The 19,667-nt window shown below is 50.2% G+C and overlaps 1 protein-coding gene across 5 annotated transcripts in view; it reads right to left on the bottom strand.

Annotated features, from left to right (window-relative positions):
• The window catches only part of ADGRD1 (adhesion G protein-coupled receptor D1), a 185,938-nt gene that overhangs the window by 11,866 nt on the left and 154,405 nt on the right, over window positions 1-19,667 (bottom strand). Inside the window, exon 23 of one of the 5 annotated variants that reach the window (XM_058158392.1) lies at window positions 14,720-14,882. The exons of the other annotated variants lie outside the window; for them this stretch is intronic. Coding sequence (XP_058014375.1) covers window positions 14,741-14,882 — 142 coding nt within the window. The 3' untranslated portion in view covers window positions 14,720-14,740. Of the gene's footprint in view, window positions 1-14,719; window positions 14,883-19,667 lie in introns of those variants that run through there. 5 annotated transcript variants of the gene reach the window in all.

The following is a 19,667-nucleotide window of genomic DNA, read 5'->3' as shown; positions in this document are numbered from 1 at the left end:
GGAATAGGAATAGGAATAGGAATAGGAATAGGAAATGTGGAGTAGAATAAATGGAATGGAATAGGAATAGGAATAGGAATAGAATAATAACTTTATTGTCACTTTGAATGTACACAAATCGGCATACATTAAAATGAAATTTCATTGCCTACAGCTCTCAAAGGCTCACCACTTCCATATATACATGAAGAGACCAGTTCAAATTCTTAGTTATCTGCAGCTCCAGATACTTACTCCTGTCAACCACCTCTACAACTGCATCTTTGATACTGAGTGGAGTATGAGTATCTACAACGATCTCCTATGTTTTATTAACATTTAGAATCAGGTTACCTTTATTGCCTCAGTCCACCAGATGCTTCATCTCTTCCCTAGTATAAGCATCTTCATTGTCATCCTGGATAAGGCCGTGTCATCCGCATCCCTCACAATATGATTCGGAGCAGATTTGGCACAGCAATCGTGGGTCATAGAAGACCTCCAAGATTCCTTCCAACCAGTGGTGAGATTCAAATAATTTACTAATAGGTCTCTCTGCCCTAATAACCAGTGGTCGTGTCCATGGTGGGTGTGGACAGAGGGTGTGACAGGCAGCATTCAGCCTCCTGCACCCCACCCCAGAGATAAAACTAGCCACGGGGATGGGAGAATGTGCAGGGGTCCCCTGCGCCCCTGTTTATTTATTTATTTATTTATTTACTTATTTATTTATTTATTCAAATTTGTATACCGCCCTATCTCCCGAAGGACTCAGGGCGGTTCACAGGCACATAAAACATTTATATACAATTAAAATAACTATTAAAAAACTTATTCTAATGCCAAATATTAAAAATATAAATATAAATCTTAAAACCAAATTTAAACCCCTGTAAATTTAAAAATCTATAAATTTAAAATCTAAATTTAAAATCTAAAATCTAAGCCAGTCCTGCACAGATGAATAAATGCGTCTTAAGCTCGCGACGGAAGGTTCGGAGGTCCGGAAGTTGACGGAGTCCTGGGGGGAGTTCGTTCCAGAGGGTGGGAGCCCCCACAGAGAAGGCCCTTCCCCTGGGCGTCGCCAGACGACACTGTCTAGCTGACGGCACCCTGAGGAGTCCCTCTCTGTGAGAGCGCACAGGTCGGTGAGAGGTATTCGGTAGCAGTAGGCGGTCCCGTAGATAACCCGGCCCTATGCCATGGAGCGCTTTAAAGGTGGTTACCAACACCTTGAAGCGCACCCGGAAGGCCACAGGTAGCCAGTGCAGTCTGCGCAGGATAGGTGTCATACGGGAGCCACGAGGGGCTCCCTCTATAACCCGCGCAGCCGCATTCTGAACTAACTGCAGCCTCCGGATGCCCTTCAAGGGGAGCCCCATGTAGAGAGCATTGCAGTAATCCAGGCGAGACGTCACGAGGGCGTGAGTGACCGTGCATAGGGCATCCCGGTCTAGAAAGGGGCGCAACTGGCGCACCAGGCGAACCTGGTAAAAAGCTCTCCTGGAGACGGCCGTCAAATGATCTTCCAAAGACAGCCGTTCATCCAGGAGGACGCCCAAGTTGCGCACCTTCCATCGGGGCCAATGACTCGCCCCAACAGTCAGCCGAGGACTCAGCTGACTGTACCGGGATGCCGCATCCACAGCCACTCTGTCTTGGAGGGATTGAGCTTGAGCCTGTTTCTCCCCATCCAGACCAGACGGCCTCCAAGCACCGGGACAACACTTGATAGCTTCGTTGGGGTGGCCCGTGTGAAAAGTACAGCTGGGTGTCATCAGCGACAGCTGGTACCTCACACGAAGCCACTGATGATCTCACCCAGCGGCTTCATATAGATGTTGAACAAAAGGGGCGAGAGGATCGACCCCTGCGGCACCCCACAAGTGAGGCGCCTCGGAGCCGACCTCTGCCCCCCCGTCAACACCGTCTGCGGCCGATCGGGGAGATAGGAGGGGGACCACCGATAAACGGTGCCTCCCACTCCCAATCCCCCCAATCGGCGCAGCAGGATACCATGGTCGATGGTATCAAAAGCCGCTGAGAGGTCTAACAGGACCAGGGCAGAGGAACATCCCCTATCCCTGGCCCTCCAGAGATCATCCACCAACGCGACCAAAGCCGTCTCAGTGCTGTAACCGGGCCGGAAGCCGGACTGGAACGGGTCTAGATAGACAGTTTCATCCAGGTGTAAGGGAAACTGATATGCCACCATACTCTCTACAACCTTCGCATGAGCGGGTTGGAGACCGGACGATAATTACCTAAAACAGCGGGTCAGGAAGGCTTCTTGAGGAGGGGTCTCACCACCGCCTCTTTCAAGGCGGCCGGGAAGACTCCCTCCACCAAGGAAGCGCTTGTAATTGCCTGGAGCCAGCCTCGTGTCACCTCCTGAGTGGCCAGCACCAACCAGGAGGGGCACGGGTCCAGTAAACACGTGGTGGCATTCAACCTACCCAACAACCTGTCCATGTCCTCGGGAGCCACAGGGTCAAACTCATCCCATAAAATGTCACCAAGACCGCCCTCAGCCGTCTCACCCGCGTCACTACAATTCTGGTCCAGACCATCCCGAAGCTGAACGATTTTATCGTATAGATAACCGTTAAACTCCTCAGCACGTCCCTGCAACGGGTCATCCCGCTCCCCCTGATGTAAAAGGGAGCGAGTCACCCGAAACAGGGCGGCTGGGCGGTTATCTGCCGATGCAATGAGGGAGGAGGCGTAGCTACGCCTCGCTTCCCTCAATGCCACTAGGTAAGTCCTAGTATAGGACTTCACTAGTGTCCGATCAGCCTCCGAACGGCTAGACCTCCAGGAACTCTCTAGGCGTCTTCTCTGGCGCTTCATCCCTCGCAGCTCCTCGGAGAACCAAGGAGCCGGTTGGGACCTGCGCGGGGTCAGAGGCCGCAAAGGCACGACTCGGTCTAAGGCCCCCGCCGCGGCCTGTTCCCAGGCCGCAACAAGTTCCTCAGCCGAGCCGTGAGCCAGACCCTCAGGGAATGGCCCAAGCTCCGTCCGGAACCCCTCCGGGTCCATCAGGCGCCTGGGACGGAACCAACGCATCGGCTCCGTCTCCCTGCGGTGGGGAGTAGCGGTCAGAAAGTCCAGGCGAAGAAGAGAGTGATCTGACCATGACAAAGGTTCAATGACTATTTCCTTCAAGTCCAGATCTCTCAACCACTGACCAGAGACAAAAATCAAGTCCAGAGTGCCACCCCCAATGTGAGTAGGGCCATCAACTACTTGGGTCAGGTCCAAGGCCGTCATGGAAGCCATGAACTCCCGAGCTGCTGTCGATGACAAGCGGAAGATGGCAAGTTAAAGTCCCCATGACTAAAAGTCTGGGGTCTCAACTGCCACCCCGCCAGCACCTCCAGGAGCTCGGGCAGGCGACTGTCACGTAGCAAGGAGCCAGGTGCAGCGATCAGTAATCCCACCTGACACCTATGACCCCATCTCACAAAGAGGATTCGCACCCAGCAATCTGAGGTACAGTGGTCTCCCTCGGCTCTAGGCTCTCTCTAATCACAACCGCCACCCCTCCACCCCTGCCCTGGGCCCTCGGCTGATGGAATGCACGGGAACCTGGCGGGCACATCTCAACAAGGCACACCCCTTCCGTGCCCAGCCAGGTTTCCGTAACGCCTATAAGGTCCGCAGCGCCCCCCTGAATAAGATCGTGTATTAGGGGGGCCTTATTGACTACGGACCGTGCGTTGCATAACATCAGCCGAAGGCCCAGGCTCTGAGGGTCTTGACCATCCGGGGAACGGGAAAAGGACGGGGGATCGGGGGGCGCGATCGCCTGCAAACATCGACCGCGCGCCCCCCCAAAATGATATGGTCCCCCCCTTCCGCCATATCTGCCCCTCCCACTTACCGTGCAAATCAGACCACCCTCACCAGCAGGGCATAATCTCCCCTAACCTCCGAACCCATTAAAAAACCGTCGCGAGCACGCGCAAGGACTGGCTCCCCACCCGACGGGCTACCCCCAACACCCGCCCTGCCCCTCCCACCCCTTAAAAAAGCCCTATCTAAAAAACCCCAAAGGCTCTTTTTTTTCGCATGCCACCTCTGTGGGTCCCAAGACCGTCATTGAGGCCGCCCTTGATAATGCGGCGGGCCATTCCTGCGGCGGGGGCACCTGCAGGCGCAAGAGTTCCAAAGCAGAATATCGCATAAATGTTCAAAAGCATAAGCAGGAGAAAGAAGACAGCGAGAGGTAGTAGTATAATGTCTGGGGTGGCAGGATGTAATGCCAAATCCTAATGGATACCCATCTGCCAGAATATCTTCGGATGGTGGCTGGCTTAACGCTGACACAAGATGGTACAATAAGCAGATGTAGTCTGATGGTAGAAAGTTATTACTACTCTGCACCAAGCTCAGTCCTAAAATCCATAATCTAATAGAGGTGGTATTCCTCTCTCCGTCCATGGCGTCTCAGCTATTTCCAAGGTAGATGGTTCCACAGTAGATGTTTCAAGATAAAGTCCCACTGCAACAGTCGGTCTCCAATCATCCTCCCGGGAAGTTCCAAAGATGGCCGAACCCAGAAAACTCCGGCCGGCCATACAAAGTGCAAGATGACAAATGCAGGTGACAATGTTACAGATGGCAATGTAACTTCCTGGTCCGGGAAGAAGCAGGCCTAGCTGGGCCCAACCAGGCCAAACTAGGCCAGGACACCTCCAGCAGGGGCCACCAGGGGGATCCTTCACAGCCCTTCGCCCCATGGCCATCCACCAAATCCAAAACAAGACCAGGAAACCAAGGAGGCTGGTAAGCCCCAAAATAATCCGAAATAGCCGAGGCGCTAGATGTCAGGAGAGAAACCCAGCGGCTTCCCAACAACTAATTACAAGCCGCGGCCTCGTCCGTAGTCCAATGGCCGCCATTCGCCGCTCGCCCATCCCCGGTCTCATTCCCGGCAGCCGGGAGTCCAGAGAGGCCCACAGGCCTCTCCCCCGGCTGCCCGAAAGATGATATACCTGACCGGGGGGCGAAAGCCGCTCGGCAAGCCATCTGGGTCCCGGCGTCCTTTCCTCCATTACCCAATTGTTTCTTTCTTCGGCTCCTGCCCGGCCGGGTGGTAAAATGGCCGCCGTTCGCAGCTCGCCCTTCCGCAGCCCTGGTCTCGGCAGCCGCGCGTCCAGGGAGGTCCTGAAACCTCCCCCACGGCTGTCCAGAAGATGATACGGCCAACCGGGGGGCGCAGACTGTTCGGCAGGCCGCCTGGGCGCCGCCATCCCCCTCCTCACATAATCCTCGTTGTCTCCGAACTCCGGCTAGGCTGCCATCTTGCGCATGCGCAGAGCCTGATCCCTGTTTTAGGGATCTAGGAGGGATCTAGGAGGCCTTCCTGAAGCTCCCTGGGAGCAAAAACGGTCCACAGGGGGGTCGCTACCCCCAAGCCCCTATTTGGGCCTAGGAAGCCTCCCTGCACTTACCTGAGAGCCAAAATGGGGTGCGGGGGGACTCCTGGAAGGGGCAGGGCAGGAAGGAGTGGAGTGGATCCAGCCAGCAATTTAACTACCAGTTTGCCCGAACTGGCTGAATCCCACCACTGCTTCCAATTCTGTTATTCTGGTATTTTGCATTCGGATGCAGGACTACAAAAATCCTACAAGCCATAAGGTGGATTGGAAAGTTGAAAATATGTCCTTTAAGAATGAGATAGGGAGCCACGGTCATGCCTCAGCCAAGTAAACAACATGTTCTTGTGCTCCTACAAAGTCAACCTCAACCCAAGGGAGATTCTCCTTGGGCTTCACATAGGAAAACAAGCTGAAATGGTATGCCAAGATGCACAGCTGTTTCTGTAGCAGACAAAATCTGTTTCCTCATCTGTATCTAATCCAATAATGCCGATGCTCCTTACGGCAAGGTATCTAATCCAATAATGTTGATGCTTCTCCTCAAGACATCCATCCCACTGGGTCTGTTGAAGAGATTGTGAAGAAGGGTGTCGTAGATGGCCTCATCCGCAGCCATGCTGTCCATAGAGAGTTTGTCTAAGCCAAGAGTGTCGTGTCCCACTCCTCCGCTGACGGCCGGGTCAGGGAAATCCGAATCAGGCTTGCCTCTGCAGCTCTGCCCAAAGTCCTAGCAAAGTCCTCAGAGCAGGCAGGAGACCAGTAAGTGACTTCAGCAAGATAAGTTCGACTTTGCCTGACTCAGAGACTGCCAGAAAGCAGATCCTTTATATAGGCCATGGGGTGTGGCTCCATGACTCAGCACTCATTAAGGCCTGCCCCTCCCTTCCTTCTGTTGCCTCTGCCTATCCAGTCTTCTGATGCGAGGGTCACTCCAATCAGCAGCTGTTGGAAATAAACTTTCCTCAGGCTCACATGCTGTGGAGGAGGGGGAGGGGTCTAGCTGCTCCGTTTGCCTGGGCATGGAGCCAGGGCTGGGACCGAGAGGTGCCCCCTCCTCTGCAGCTTGTCTGGGCATGGAGCCAGGACTGGGGCCGGGAGGCATACATTCCTCCGTGTTCGGAAGCAGATAAGCAGACCCCGGCTGCGGTGAGAGCGGGCAAGACACAACAAAGAGCGACATTTGCTCTTGAATATTTTTCAAGAATACTTTTGTCAACCCTGAAGCTGGCCTGACTGAGGCCATCTTGGAAGCTTCAGTGTTGCCACACTGGAGCTGAGGGATAGGGAGCGGGGGGGGGGATAGAGATAGTTGGGGTTTTGTAGCCAAAACAAAATACTTTCTCCTGGGAACCAAGGACATTCCCACAGGTGGCTGAAAAGAGGAGGAGTGAAGTTTCCAAGAAACTGGACAGCACCTTGATTGGACCATGTGACTGATTGTTTGGGGAAGGGGAAAAACTTTTAGTTTTAATTAGGTGAAAACCGTGGTAATATTCAGAGTAGGTTTTCACCAGAACTGTGCCAATATGATATATTCAATGAAACCATTCTTTGAGGAATTTATCTGGCTGGGAGTTCTGTTTGCTATGGATGTATTACTTGGAACCCTGACAACTTTTCAGAGGAATATAACAGCCCCTGGAGCTCACAGCCAGAATGAGCATTGACTATGCTACTTAAGCATTGGAAGCTTTGTAAGATCCCTCAAGGACTGAAATTGTATATTTTACCATGAGAAAGAGCCAGTTTGGTGTAGAGGTTGAAGCAGCAGGCTAGAAACCGGGAGACTGTGGGTTCTAGTCTTGTTTTAGGAGCAAAGCCAGCTGGCTGACCTTATGCCCGTCAACCCAAGAAAGAAAAAGTCAAGTCAACCTCTTCCAAAATCCTGTCAAGAATGCTACAGTTACTTGTCCAGACAGTTGCCAAGACTAGCTCAAAGACCCCAAAATAAATCAATTTATCATGAGGTAAAGAATTCCAAAGGCTGTCCTGTTGACCTTTACAACTATGGACATTGATCATAAAAGATGTCTTCTGGAGCCCTTGCATCTGGATCACCACACATGGTCCACTCCTGTTTTTAAAAAAGCTAGAGATGTCCTCTTTGCATTTTAACTGAGATCTGAAAATTTTAAGAAGAATCATTGATTGAGAGGTCACCTGGCTCACATCCTTGAAAGTTATACCTCACCCAGAATCAGCAGACTTCAGATAACTTTCTAGATCACCCTCTGCTTTTAGCCTGATGAACTAGATTTTAAATAAGTGTCTAGATCAGGGGTCTCCAACCTTGGTCCCTTTAAGACAGGGGTGTCCAAAGTTTTTTGAGTGAGGGCCAAATACAGAAAAATAAGCAAAGGCCCGGGCCACGGGGGGGGGGGGGTTTTTGTACCAGTTCTGTGGGCGTGGCTTATTTTGGGGTGTGGCTTGGTGGTCATGTGACTGGTGGGCGTGGCTAACTCCTCATGTGACTGAGTGGATGTGGCTATGGGCATAGAAACCTAAATACATAGAGACCTAAATACTGACAGCGGCTACCAGTAATCCTCGGCTTGCAACCACTCATTTAGCGACCAATACAACAGCACTGAAAAAAGTGACTTACCACCAGTCTTTGCATTTATGACCTTCGCAGCATCCCCAGTTACAGCAAAAGTCAAGCTTTTGGCAACCAGCATGTATTTACTGGGGATTTTCCGCGTCCGTCGCGAACTCTCTTCCCACTGAGGGAGACACAGCAGCCAATGGAGGGACTCCGGGAGGCCCAGGCGAGGCCCGCACCGCCTCGCAGCCACTCAGGTGTGCCACGCGGCTCCCACCCAGGCCAGAAAGGGACGGGCTAACTAGGGGCGAGAGTGGGCGGGCACCGCCCTCCTCCGAACGCCGAGTGGCGGCGCGCGCGGAGCGGCAGCGCGCGGCCAATGGGAGCGGGCGAGCTCGGCGCCACGGGCCGCACACGGGCCCGCGGCTGAGGTAAAGCGGAGCGTGTGGCGGGCGCCACGGCGGCTGCTTCGGGCGGCGCATGGGCGATGCCTTGCCGCGACCGCGTGGTGGGCCGGGCGGGGCAGAGGCGGGATGCCGGCGGCGGCGGGCCTCGGCAGCTGCGCCGCCGACCCGGCCGGGCAGCGGTGACAGCCTGAGCCCGGACAGCAGCAGCAGCAGCGCCGGCGGCTGCTTCAGCGGCGCATGGAGGCGATGCCTTGCCGCGACCGGCGCGTGGTGGGCCCGGCGGGGGCAGAGGCCGGGATGCCGGCGAGCGGCGAGGGCGGGCTCGCAGCTGCGTCACGACCCCGCCCGGCAGCGGTGACAGCCTGAGCCCGACAGCAGCAGCAGCGCCGACGGCAGCCGGCGATGCTGCTGCGCTGGCGGAACGGCTGCTGTGCGGGCGACGGGGCGCCGAGGAGGCCACGGCCACGCCGGGCGACGGCGACGCATCACGACTGGCCGGGATCGGTGGCGGCCCAGCTCAAACTCCTGCCCATGAACGACCAGATCCGGGAGCTGCAGACCATCATCCGCGACAAGTAAGCGCCCCCTGAGCAGAGCGCCGCGCCCGGAGAGGATCCCGCTGGGCTGGGAAGCAGAGCGCCCGCCTGGCTTCCGGGCTGCAGCCCGCTGGGGGACGATGGCGCCGCCGCCCGCCCGCCTCTTCCTCTGTCTGGTGGGCCGGGCTGGAGCCATGGGCGCCCTGGGCGCCTACAGCCCAGTGGCGGAATGGCCGCCCGCAGCCCCGGTGGGCGGGATCGCCAGCGGAGCCACCCGCATCTGCAACCGGGCGAGCGGCGGCTTCCTTGGGGGCCAGGACGGGGGCCGCACCCCACTGTCCACCGAGAATTTGCTGCGGGCCAATAATAACTGACCCGCGGGCCGCAGTTGGCCCGCGGGCCGTAGTTTGGACACCCCTGCTTTAAGACTTGTGGACTTGGCTGAGGGACTCTGGGAGTTGAGTCCACAAGTCTTAAAGGGACCAAGGTTGGAGACCTCTGCTCTAGATCATTGTTTGCTCTTATCCTGGAGAACTAGAAGTCTTTACATAACTTTTTAGATCAGTCTCTGCTTCCTTTACCCTGGGGAACTGAAAGATTAGATAGCTTTCTAGATCATTGTTTGCTCTTATCCTGGAGAACTAGAAGACTTTAGATAGCTTTCTAGATCACCTTCTGCTCTTATCCTGGTGAACTGGAAGATTTCAAATAACTGTCTAGATCCATGATTGCGAATCTATGGCACGCATGCCAGATGTGGAACGCAGCTCCCACTCTAATGGCACACGAGCCGTCGCCCCAGTTCAGCTCTGCCGTGCATCTGCGCATGCCTCCCTCTGCCCAGCTGATCTTTGGTTCTCTGCCATGCATGTACAGGGGGCAGGGGGCACATGTAGGGCCATGAGTGCATGTGCAGGGGGGTGGGACACGTGTGGAGGGGTGGGGCACGTATGGGGAGGCTGTAAGCATGCATGGATGGGATGGGGCGTGTGGGGGGCAGGCTGTGGGCATGTGTGGGGGAGCCATGCACATGCTTGGAGTGGAGTGCATGCAGGGGGCTGTGCGCATGCGTGGGGGGGCAGGGCACATGTGGGGTGGCCAGGTGCACATGCGCAGAAGCAGGGTGCGTGGGGGGCAGTGGTGGGATTCAGCCAGTTTGCACCAGTTCGGGAGAACCGGTTGTTAACTTTCTGAGCAGTTTGGCAAACTGGTTGTTGGAAGAAATCATTAGGGCAGAGAACCGGTTGTTAAATTACTTGAATCCCATCACTGGTGGGGGGGCATGCATGTGTAGGGTGTAGCACGTGTGGGGAGTGCTCCCGCATGCGCAGGGTAGAGCACACGCATGGGGGCCACACACACATTGCATTTTAGGAGTTTGGGCATGCATGCGCTTTTGGCATTCGGTCCAGAAAAGGTTAGCCATCACTGGTCTAGATCATCCCTTAACTTTTATCCCAGATACCAGACTCGTTGGGTTTTTGAAGGATTAGCCATGATGGTTTTTGATCAACAGTCTGACAACCAAGGAAGGCATATTGATATATTCAGTTCAAAGTAGGGAAGTAATCAGTACCGCGTCTCTAATGGAGTCATTTTACAATGGGGACAGGGATATTAACTGGCTTTAAATCACCCATCCCTCTTTTTTATACACGGGGCGCAATTACTCATCAGCTCCCTGAAAAGCACCCTCTTTAACTGACTGACAAACGATTATGAAACTGGAACTTATCGTTCAGCTGCAAGCTAGTGGATTAGCTGGCTGGGTTCGATTTATGCGTTTCTACCGCAGCAAAAATACATATACTGGTCACTCCTTGCTATAACCTTGCATGCATATATCTGGCTAAAATCAATTGGAGGTGACCTTGAAGTCACAGATAAACCTCCAAGTGACCTCAGTGACTCGCAGAAAGAGTGCTAACGACCAGATGACTGCACCAATTCACTCAGAACCAATGAAGCTTCCTGGATGAGAAGCGAAAGGTCTTCAAGGAAAAACAAAGAAAGTCCAGTTGCCTTTTGAAAAAAAAGCACCTTTGGGACAACCATGGGCAACTGAGAATCTCCATCGATTTTTAGCACAAATATTGACAGATCTGGTGACAGAAAATCAGCCACGTCTTGCGGGAACTGTCACAAGGAACTGTCAAGCTGCCCACAAAGAGCTGTCCAGCAATAAACATGGCAGATTTTTTTTTTTTTAATAGAACAAGAATTCTACTCTACTCCAGAGTTTGGGATGAATCATCTGGATTCAGCCTTAGATAATTCTTTTTCTCCATCAAGGCTCCAATCTCCATTCCAGATTTTACATGGCTAAATATAGTTTTGTGGCTTCCTGACCGTGCCCCATAAAAATTCTCCACCAATTAACAGGGAACAAAGATGATAGAGTTATACATCTATTTTAGGGGATGTTTGCTCTGCAAGCTTCTCTCTCTCTCACTCTCTCTTTCCTTTTAAAGCTTTCTGCTTCAGTTTTTTTTTAATGCGAAAAATGCACCCAAATGAATGCCCTGTGCTTCAATATTGTCCTAGTATTTTTGTACACCATGCCTCCCAGATATTATTCAAGGCTGGATTCTTTTTGTTGTTGTTGTTGTTGTTTTTTTACTACTGTAGGGATCTTTTGCGCATATTTCCCCTGAAGCAGGGGTGCCCACCCCGCCCCTCATAGGAGTCCCCATGTGGCCCGTTTTGGATGCAGGTAAGTGCAGGGTGCGTGCAAAGTCTCGTGAAGGGCGAAAAACGGGCCTATCAGAAGTTCACGAAGGCTGGAAATAGGACTGTTTCTGGCCTCCAGAGGGCTTCTGGAGCCTGGGGAGGCCGTTTTTGCCCACCCAGGGGCTCAGAGAAAGCCTCCGGAGCCCAGGGAGGGCAAAAACGCCCCTCCCCCGCCATGGTACAGGAGGCCGACTAGGCCCCGCCCACCATGGCCACGCCCACCCAACAACCAGGCAGAAAATTTTTGAAGCCCACCCCTGGCCCTTTACAAAGTGTGCATTGTGAAAAAATGCAAAAAATGTGGTTTCAGTTCACGCTTTGGCTCCTAAGTGCAGAATTAAAGCACGGATGGATTAAATCTCAAAGTATATTAAGTCCGGATGTAATGGGGAGGTTGATTCCTAGTGAAACTTGCATGTTAAATTCGACTGAGGCTGGCCATGAAACTGAGGAAAAGTCCTACTACTTTGAGAATTTTTTTATTTATTTTTTTACGAATGAGAAGTCATTGCGGGCCTGGATGGGGAAGAACAGGCTTCGACTCAACCCTTCCAAGACTGAGTGGCTGTGGATGCTAACTCCATCACTGACTGTTGGGGGCGAGTCATTGGCCCCTATGGAGAGGGTCCGCAACTTAGGCGTCCTCCTAGATGTACGGCTGTCCTTAGAAGAACATATGACGGCCGTCGCCAGGGGAGCTTTTTATCAGGTTCGCCTGATTCGCCAGTTGCTCCCCTTTCTAGACTGGGATTCCCTATGTACGATCACTCATGCCCTCATCACTTCCCGCCTGGACTACTGTAACGCTCTCCACATGGGGCTCCTCTTGAAGAGCACCCAGAGGCTCCAACTGGTCCAGAATGCGGCTGTGCGGGTAATAGAGGGAGCACCTCGAGGCTCCCATATAACACCCCTCCTGCGCAAGCTGCACTGGCTTCCGGTGGTCTTCCGGGTGCAATTCAAGGTGTTGGTTACCACCTTTAAAGGGCTCCATGGCTTGGGACCAGGTTACTTACAGGACCGCCTGCTGCCACAAATTGCCTCCAATCGACCTGTGCGCTCCCATAGGGAGGGCCTCCTCAGGGTGCCGTCAGTCAAACAATGTCACTTGGCGACCCCCAGGGGGAGGGCCTTCTCTGTGGGGGCACCCGCCCTCTGGAATGAGCTGCCTCTAGGGATATGTCAACTCCCTGACCTCTGGACCTTCCGACGCGAACTTAAGACCTTTTTGTTTTATCGCACAGGGCTGGCTTAACGTAATTTTAACATGGGTTTTATTATGGTTTTGTTATAGTTTTAAATTCTTGCTTCAGCTTAATTGAATTAGATTTTTAAAATGTTTTTTAATTTTCTGTGTAATTTGTTTTTATTTGGCTGTGAACCACCCTGAGTCCTTCGGGAGAAGGGCGGTATATAAATAAAATAAATAAATAAATAAATAATTGCAATAAAGCCAAATCAGATTTACAGGTAGTCCTTGACTTACGACCCAAAACCAGGAGCAGCATTTCTGTCACTGAGTAAGGCGGTTGTTAAGTGAGTCACGTCTGATTTTTAGGACCTTTTTGGCCACAATTGTTAAGCGAATTGTGCCCTCACTAAGCGGATCATGCTGTCATTAAGTGAATTTTTATTTATTTATTTATTTATTTATAATCCAATTTCTATACCGCCCTTCTCCCGAAGGACTCAGGGCGGTTTACAGCCGTATTAAAAACACAAAAGTACACCTAATATAAGCAACAAATTTAAACACACATTTAAAACGAATATTGAATCGGCCAATTTACTAAAACGGTCAAAACCGACATAAAACCCTTTAAAATTTAAAAACCATAATTAAAATGCATTTAGGCTAGTCCCGCACGATTAAATAATAAAGTTTCCAATTCCCGCTTGAATTGCACCATCATTAAGCAAATCATGCTGTCATTAAGTGAATCCAGCTTCCCCTCCCCCCCCCCCGATTTTGCTTGTCAGACTCCTGGCTGGCCCCGCCCACCCTGCCTCACCCTTCCCAGGTGTCCCCACGCAACCCGTTTTGGATGCAGGTAAGTGCAGGTCATGCACGGATACTTGGGGAGGGTGAAAAAGGGCCTACTGGGATGGCCGGAAATGGGCCTGTTTCTGGCCTCCAGAAGGCCTCCGGAACCTGGGGAGGGCATTTTCGCCCTCCCGGAGGCTCAAGAAAGGCCTCCAGAGCCAGGGGAGGGCAAAAACTCCCCCCACCCCCACTGTGGTGCAGGAGGCCAACTAGACCACGCCCACCATGGCCACACCCACCCAGCAACTGGGCAGAGAACCCCTTGCTTAAATTTTTGAAGCCCACCCTTGGTTGGTTACCACCACAATCGGGGAAAACGTGGCTAGAAGGATACGCCTTTCAGCCCCACCTCACCCCCCCACCTCACCCCCCCCAAAAATGCATTTCGGCGTAGCCATCTGTAGATGTTTAAGTATTGAATTATTTCCATCCTGGGTTAAATAGAAGAAGAAAAGAAAGAAAAAAGGCATTAAAGCAAGTTCACTCACTCTGTGCTCGGGAGAACATTTTGAAAGCACACAAATTTTAATTAATCACATCTTTCGCCTCTATTAAAATTCCAAAGCAGCAAATCTCCCTCTTGAAAATTATTACCTACGCCCCCCCCCTCCCCTCGGCTTTAACACATCCTGAATATCAAAGACCAGGAGTCCATATGGGCTCTGTGTGTGCGCGCGTGTGTGCACGTGTGTGTGTGTTTCCCTCTGTTGCAAAGTTTGCTGGATGTGCAGTTCTGTTGAAGCAAACTTCTCTTTTATTGGGCAAGCTCATGTATTACCGATCCACAATCCGATTTAATGAGTAAGTGCCGTTAAAATTTAAAGCCTCCCTAACACGAAACGCCTGCCCGTCAGTTTCCATGATGAATGTAACCCTCACATATTATCATAATGGAGGATTTCTTTCTTTCTTTCTTTCTTTCTTTCTTTCTTTCTTTCTTTCTTTCTTTCTTTCTTTCTTTCTTTCCTTTCTTTCTTTCTTTCTTTCTTTCTTTCTTTCTTTCTTTCTTTCTTTCTTTCTTTCTTTCTTTCTTTCTTTCTTTCTTTCTTTCTTTCTTTCTTTCTCTTTCTCAACGGAATAATACAAATCTTACTCCAAACGGGGCAAAGCTGTTCCAGCTAGGCTTTTGATTCCTCACAGTGTATTTTGCACACTTTCCAAAGGCATTCTTCTGCCGAATTTAGGGCTAAAAAGCCCCGCACTCCCCCTTTTGAAAATGAAGAACAAAAGAACTCTTCCTTTTTGGCTCCTACGCTTTCTCTTTAAAAAGAGACGAAAGGAAAAAAAAAACATGTTCTACTATTAAGCCGATCAACAACAACAACATACACACACATGGACACACAAAAGCAACCAATCACAATTATAATATATTACCGCTTCCCACTCGTTTGGAACAAGATGTGCTGGATGGAAGTGAAATTTTGAAACCATGGCTTTTAGCCAAGAGCAATTAAATTGTAAGGGAAGACGTGTATTGTGTAAACCAGGAGTCTCCAACTTTGGCAACTTTAAGCCTGGCGGACTTCAACTCCCCAGAATTCCCCAGTTGAAGTCCGCCAGGCTTAAAGTTGCCAAGGTTGGAGTCCCCTGGTGTAAACCATATTAAAAACCTCCTTGCAAGCTCGGCTCAAGCTCAGCTCCCGGAGTTTCGTGTTCAGATAGTCCTCGACTTATGACCATGGCTGAGCCCAACATTTATATCGCTCAGCGAGATATTTGTGAGTTTTAACCCCATTTTACGACCTTTCTTGACGCGGTCGTTAAGTGAATCGCTGCAGATCTCAAGTCAGGAACACACAGTTGTGAAGTGAATCCAGCTTCCCTATCGACTTTGCTGCTCAGAAGGTCGCAAAAGGGGGATCACATGACGTGACCCTGGGGACGCTGGAAATGTCATAAATATGAACCGGTTGCCGAGCTTCTGCAGTTTCATCACGTGACCACGTGGGATGCTTGCAACTCATTAAGTGTGCAAATCGCTCACTTTTTCCCCAGCACCGTTGTAACTTTGAATGATCACTAAATGAACTGTTGTAAGTCGAGGACTACCTGTATAACACCACAAAGAGGGTTTTGTGTTGTAGAAATGGAAGTGGTCGCTGTTGCCTTCATCAACAACTTCCCAGCCTAGCTTATTGCCATAAGATGATTATGTTTTTTGCTGGTTTTCCTTCCAAATATTTGCAACGCTACATGGGGAAAACCTTGTGTGTTGGTTCTTTTGAGCCTTCCCTCTCCTGAGTCTAATAAACTGTGACCCAAATAGTGTTTGTCTTTTATCATGTCCAATGAGCCAAAGATGTAATTAGCTTTAAGACATTATCAGCGCTGACTCACATTCTGGCTTGCTAATGATGACTCTTTAATCTCCCTGCTTAATATCTTCCCTTCGCATTTGGGATCTCTTTTGGAGTGGGGGAGGGGGGCTTGATCAAATCTGTCTTGCACTACTCCAACCTTGTGTGTTTTGTAAATAAAACACCCCACCCCACCCGCAAAAGACAGTCTGGTTCTCTGATTGAAAACGCTCCACCTGCAAACTCGGAAATCAAACCTGGGTTGAGAGAGAGCGAAAGGTAACATGTAGCCTGGGTTTTATGCAACCTTATGTACAGACAGAGAGCTATTCAGGAGTCGAGGTGAATGAATGGGAACTCAGTGAACTTAGAAGAATCACTGCTTATCATTCTCAGTTTTGGGCCTGATGGGAAGTTATATAAATAAGACAGGTGGATGGATGGATGATGGATGGATGGATGGATGGGAAGGAAGGAAGGAAGGAAGGAAGGAAGGAAGGAAGGAAGGAAGGAAGGAAGGAAGGAAGGAAGGAAGGAAGAAAGGAAGGAAGAACTAGATAGTATTAGAGAGAGAATAAACACGATAGATGATAGATAGATAGATAGATAGATAGATAGATAGATAGATAGATAGATAGATAGATGAAGGGAGGGAGGGAGGGAGGGAAGGAGGGAGGGAGGGAGGACTAAATAGTATTAGAGAGGGAATAAACACGATAGATAGATAGATAGATAGATAGATAGATAGATAGATAGATAGATAGATAGATAGATAGATAGATGATAGATAGATAGATAGATAGATGATAGATAGATAGATAGATAGATAGATAGATAGATAGATAGATAGATAGATAGATAGATGATAGATAGATAGATGAACAGGAAGGGAGGGAGGGAGGGAGGGCTAGATAGTATTAGAGAGAGAAAGAAAACACTGTGATAGAATGTGGTCTGGATTCCCTGGAGGAGTAAGAGAGAACGCAGTCCAGATATTTTGTGTGAAAGAAAGAGGGTGAAGACAGCCCTCCCTAACAGTTCCCAGAGAGTCCTCAGCCTGGCAAGTTTCTGTCTACCGGTGGGAAATAATAATAATAATAATAAACCTCAGCTTAGTAAAATGAACACATGTCCTTCTTGGTTTGGGTCGCGAAAGTCAACCTAGTTCATCCTTGGGCTTTCTTTTAAGATTGCATGAACTTAAAAAGTGATCTATATACCAAAATCCGGGGGCGGGGGGGGGAATGCTATTTTCATTCTTGACATCTCAGGGAATTGAATCATCTTTTTAGCGATGCAATAATTGAGCCACGCGGTAAAGAAAAGAGCTACGTGGAGATTTCAGATGGACAATCTGCTTTAAAAGCCGAAGATATTTTTCCCCTCCTGACAACTAGCACTCTTGTTCTTCTCCTTTCTCTCTCTCTCTCTCTCTCTCTCTCTCTCTCATTCTCTCTTATTCTCATTCTCTGTATCAGCTTCAGAAGCCATCTTAGGCCAGAAGCTTCCGTGCTGCCACTTTCTCCTGTGTGGGAAAGTAGGAGGGGGGGATTTAGTAGAGGGGTTGTCTTTAGACATAATAGCATTCTTCCTGTGGGTCAAGGTCAGGCCGATCCTGCATTTGGAGAAGGAGTGGCCGGAGTGCTGTCTCGAGATGGGACGGATGCTGATTGCAGCATGTCATCGACTGAGGAGTCAGGGGATGGTTTTGGGGGGGCTTGATTTACTGAGGGAAAGATTCAGGTTTTCCCAAATGTGCCAGTTTACCTATTCTAATAAATAGAACTTTGAAAAATGCTTCCTTCAGAGTTTTTACTTGGAGTGGGGGGCTTTTCTGGAACACTGACATTCTGTCTCATTCTCTCTCTCTCTCTCTCTCATTCTCTCTCTCTCTCATTCTCTCTCTCCCTCTCTCAGCCTCTCTCTCACATTCTCCCCCTCATTCTCTCTCTCACTCTCTCTCGCTCTCAGTCTCTCTCTCATTCTCCCTCTCATTCTCTCTCTCCCTCTCTCTCCCTCTTACTCCCTCTCTCATTCTCCCTCTCATTCTCTCTCTCTCTCATTCTCCCCCCCATTCTCTCTTGTTCTCTTTCTCCCTCTCAGTCTCTCTCTCTCTCATTCTCCTCTCATTCTCTCTCTCACTCTCTCTCGCTCTCAGTCTCTCTCATTCTCCCTCTCATTCTTTCTCTCCTCTCTCATTCTCCCCCTCATTCTCTCTCTCATTCTCTCTCTCCCTCTCAGTCTCCGTCTCTCATTCTCCCTTCATTTTCTCTCTCATTCTCTCTCCCTCTCAGTCTCTCTCTCTCATTCTCTCTCTCATTCTCCCTCTCATTCTCTCTCTCATTCTCTCTCTCTCTCATTCTCCCTCTCATTCTCTCTCTCATTCTCTCTCACTCCCTCTCTCATTCTCTCTCGTTCTCTCTCTCCCTCTCAGTCTCTCTCTCTCCCTCTCTCATTCTCCCCCTCATTCTCTCTCTCATTCTCTCTCTCCCTCTCTCATTCTCCCCCTCATTCTCTCTCTTATTCTCTCCCTCTCCCTCTCTCATTCTCCCCCTCATTCTCTCTCTCATTCTCTCTCTCCCTCTCATTCTCTCTCTCTCATTCTCCCTCTCATTCTCTCTCTCAGTCTCTCTCTCTCATTCTCCCTTCATTCTCTCTCTCATTCTCTCTCTCCCTCTCTCAGTCTCTCTCTCTTTCTGTCTCTCATTTTCTCTCTCATATTCTCTCTCTCTCCCCCACTCCCCCCCTTCTCTCTCTCCACTTATTCATGACAAATCTCATTGTGGATTCCTCAGCTTATATTCCGGAGACTGCATGTACTAGAGAAATGATACTGATTTTTCCGGACCACTAGACCACATCAGAGGCAATGATGAGCAAAATCATTCCGTAAGACTTGGCCCTAGCAGTTTATCGAGAAGCCATTAATGAGTTTCTGCAGGCAGGCAAATAATATGCAAAGCTCAAGGCAGGAGACAGCCCCACCAAGCCTCCCGTCCTTCCCGAAGGCACCAATTATCCCTTTTAATAGCTGACAGGGAGGCTGTACATACAGGTAGTCCTCGCCTTACGAGGGCCAGAATTTCCATTGTTAAGCATGGTGGTTGTTAAGTGAGAAGCACCCAATTTTACAACCATTTTGCTGTTAAGTGAATCACGGCAGTTGTTGAGTGAATCAGCACAGTCATTAAACGAATCTGACTTCCCCCATTGATTTTACTTGGCGGAAGCCAGCTGGGAAGGTCGTAAGTGGGGATCACATGACCCCGGGATGCCGCAACTGTCATAAACCGTTGTTAAGCATCTGAATTTTGGTCATGTGACCGTAGGGGTGCTGAAACAGTCATAAGTGTGAAAAACGGACCTGACTCACTCCGAATGGCACAAAATGAACCGTTCTAAGTCAAGGACTCCCTTTAGACGCGCGACATTTCGTTCCAACATTAGATTCTCTTAAGTAACGGTGGCAAAGATACCAAACCTAAAACCAGAGCATGCAAATAATCAAACTGCAGAGCACTTTTGTCTCAAAGGAAGAGTCAGCAGACTTATGATATGTTTTGCAACCCAGATGCTTCGTTTTTTTTTCTGTTTGAAGACTTGGGGTTGTTGCAGCGAGAGGAATCTCTACCCCCATGCATTTACTACCATCTTTAAGGAGCAAATAGCAATAGCACTTAGACTTCTATACCGCTTCACAGTGCTTTCCAAGTGGCTTACAGAATCAGCCTATTGCCCACAACAA

The sequence above is a fragment of the Ahaetulla prasina genome, chromosome 15, assembly GCF_028640845.1.
Source record: "Ahaetulla prasina isolate Xishuangbanna chromosome 15, ASM2864084v1, whole genome shotgun sequence".
Taxonomy (NCBI): domain Eukaryota; kingdom Metazoa; phylum Chordata; class Lepidosauria; order Squamata; family Colubridae; genus Ahaetulla; species Ahaetulla prasina.
The sequence above is the reverse complement of the archived record's forward strand: the minus strand, read 5'-3'. Positions and strand labels throughout refer to the sequence as shown.